At 21.7% G+C, this 3337-nt stretch overlaps 1 protein-coding gene across 2 annotated transcripts in view; it reads right to left on the bottom strand.

The window, feature by feature from the left end:
• Window positions 1-1838: 1838 nt before the first annotated feature.
• LOC102677093 (DCN1-like protein 5) overlaps window positions 1839-3337 on the bottom strand; it is a 2654-nt gene continuing 1155 nt past the window's right edge. For both annotated transcript variants that reach the window (XM_006610772.2, XM_006610773.2), the window contains exons 3-6: window positions 3002-3137; window positions 2449-2815; window positions 2143-2350; window positions 1839-2068 (exon numbers count right to left, since the gene is read on the bottom strand). In XM_006610772.2, coding sequence (XP_006610835.1) covers window positions 1983-2068; window positions 2143-2350; window positions 2449-2815; window positions 3002-3126 — 786 coding nt within the window. In that variant the 5' untranslated portion in view covers window positions 3127-3137 and the 3' untranslated portion in view covers window positions 1839-1982. The remainder of the gene's footprint in view (window positions 2069-2142; window positions 2351-2448; window positions 2816-3001; window positions 3138-3337) is intronic.

Below are 3337 nucleotides of genomic sequence, written 5' to 3'. Positions count from 1 at the left end.
TCTATAAGTAAATAAAATAAAACTATCAGATTAAAATAACTTACGAACTTACTATGGTTAGTACCTGTACTTAACCATATTGATTATTTTTATTTTATCTTTGTTATGAAATTTTGAAAAAATATATTTATATATATTAAATTATTAATATTTATTTATAGTAATTTATATTTTTTATTTGTAAAATTTGCATTAATTTTGCATTTATGAAAGAAAAATTTTAAAATTCATTAGTTATATGAGTACCCATATAAGTATATGTAAGTAAAATAAATAGATATAGAATACTGATAAATATTGGCGCGATTTTCAAATGTACTAAATACTAATAATTAATAATATTAAAAATTAATAGTAATTTTATAAATACAATTAATAATATAATTATGAAAAATTCATTATATAAATAAAGAAAATACACATTATTGAAAAAAGTATTTTATTTATTTTACGTTTTTCATTACATTACATTCTCCACATCGCAATTGTATTGTAGCGACATACAATGATTTTTAAGTTTTTGTTTCTAATTTTTTCATTATGATGTATGGTTTATAATTTTCCATTAGATACTTTTCATTTGTGAATTAAGATTACTATTAATTTGGAAGTTATGAGCGAAAAATTTGAAATTTAATTTTATATTATATCGCTAATGATAACATTATTTGTAATAGAAGTGGACATGCAGAAAAAAATATACACATACACATAATTAAGCAATTTTTATGTAATAATTGAACTAATTTATAATATTATTGCATTATCTATGTTATTATTAGAGGACAAAATATTTTTATTAAATAAAATTTAAAATTGCGATGTATATTCAAATATTCTCCTAATTGATAAAAATTAGCAATTGATTGAACTAAAATATAATACAAATTATTTGAATAATCACCATGCATTAATCCATTTAAGTTGTCGCAAAAATTTTTATGATATGAAGTGTTGAAAAGTATATTATCAAAAAAATCTTTATTTTTAATGTGTCAAAATTAATTAAATAAAAGAAATATGTATATATAAACAAAATTTTTGAAATTTTTGTTTAAAATTTGTTTACTTGATAAAGAAAATATTATACTATGTTATCTAATGTTTCAAAACAAATTTAATTTTAAAATATTTTATAAATATTACATTGTTTTAATAAGAAGTTTCATATTCTAATATACATCAATACATATTTATGGTATGTGTAAGAATTATTTTATGTTAGCTAATATGTACCAATGTGTTCTATTGTATTTTAGATATTATTAAACATTGTAATAGCACTTATATACTATACATTGTTATTTGATTTATGATCCTACTTAAGTATTTGTGATTATTAAATATTTTGTGATAACAGTTATATATATGTTTAAATTTTGTAAACATTTTTATGAAATATATTTAAATATCTTAAGGAATTTTTAATATGTTTATGAATAAATTTACACGTAATTTTATAAAGTCTGATTTATAATAAATTAAAACATAAACTATTATGTTTATTAATACCTAAAATATATTAACTTATTACAATTATTAATTTATGAAAATGCAATTCGAAATTATAGTAGAAAAATGATACTTCTTTATACAAAATTTTATCAATAAGATAATGTTATTTCTTCTAATTTTTTCATTTTATAATTGAAATTATATTTTATAAATTGCACAAGTAAATCTTATATCAAAATAGATTTATTTTTAATCACAAGAGTTTCTGCGACAAACTCTGGATCAGCAATGAATGGTGATAAGTAATTAAAAATGATCTAGCAAATTTCTAACCAGAGTCCGTTTAGAACACAGAATCATATTAAGATAGGCTACTTACATTCTTATTGATTAATAAAAACATAGTACGAATGATGATAACTGAAATGTTGCGAGGTTATGATAGAAACAGAAATTTTCTTATTAACAAAATATGACAAGACAAATGAGTGTTTTTTTATTTTAGTAGACTATTATTATTGAATGTTTCAGCTGCCTCTAGTTTCTGTTGAAGATGCTTCTTCACCTCGCTGTATTTTTAACCATTCAACAAATTCATCAAGCATTACTGGCCCTATAAAAAAATGCATATATTAAATATATATAATTTAAGAAATATTTATCATCATTATAAATACATTTACACACATGCTCCATCTAAATCATAATTAGATAAATCGTGATTAATTGTACGAGAAAATTCTAAAATGTTGCACCACTGATCTTTATTAATCACTTTGTACTTCGATTGATCTAGGAACTGAGCAAATTGGGTGAATAATGGCCAATGTTTTCCCAAAAGTAATTGTAACATAACTCTTGCTGTTTCCATATCCATACTTCTTTGATCTTTGTCCTAACATATAATTCATAATATTATCTGTATATATATATGTATATATATATATACACATGTTTATAAAAACTTTAAAATATTCTTAACATATTACTTACTCTAGCAAAATCATAAGCATATCTGTAAATTCCCTTAAATGTATGTGGATCATTTAATTGATTCCTTAGGTACTCAAGTTTTTGTTGTATTTTACTAATAGAATCACACTGCAAGTCTGAAAGGCCTTTTAACCATTCACTGAGTGTGAAGAAACCCATTTGTCGGGCATTCATTTTATATGCAAGAACAAGCATTACTACATTTTCAGGTTCTACACCTATGTCCTCACAAAATTTTTCCATTCCTTCAGGTCCAAGAGTATCTGAATCATCAGGTGTTGTATACTCCCTAAACCATGTGATACAACGTTTTTGAGAAAAAGATGAAGTGGTAGAAACATCTTCTGTTTTTGTATAACGTCTTGCACTAAAAAAAATGAATAATATATATGAAAGAATCTTTTAATATAAATTTGAAAAATAAATCATTTAAATAAATTATTTAAATAATAATATTGAAATGTATGAAATGAATATGTTTATAATATTTAATTTCATGTTACCATTAATATATACATACAGTATAAATTTGAAATGTTGTAGTGCAATTTACCTAGATGTATGTCTAAGTCTTTTTGATGGGTGCCTTGATATACCCTCCTCATGGGCACTAGGTGACATTTCAATAGTCGTATGATGATTTGTGCTAGAGGGCGCTCTACGCTTGCTGCGTGGCATCCCTCTTTTAACTAAAAAAAAAATTTAACATAAATATAAAATATTAAATATTTTAAATTATCTCAATCATTATATTATATTTCATAATCATTATATTATATGATGAATGAATAAAGTTAATTACAAGTATAATTTATTAACTTATAATAAAATATTATTGAAAATGAAATTATTAAGAATATATATTTATAGTTATTTTTAAAACTAATTA

The sequence above is a fragment of the Apis dorsata genome, unplaced genomic scaffold, assembly GCF_000469605.1.
Source record: "Apis dorsata unplaced genomic scaffold, Apis dorsata 1.3 scaffold_78, whole genome shotgun sequence".
Taxonomy (NCBI): Eukaryota; Metazoa; Arthropoda; class Insecta; order Hymenoptera; family Apidae; genus Apis; species Apis dorsata.
Note: the sequence above shows the minus strand (reverse complement) of the source record. Positions and strands in the feature narration are given on the sequence as shown.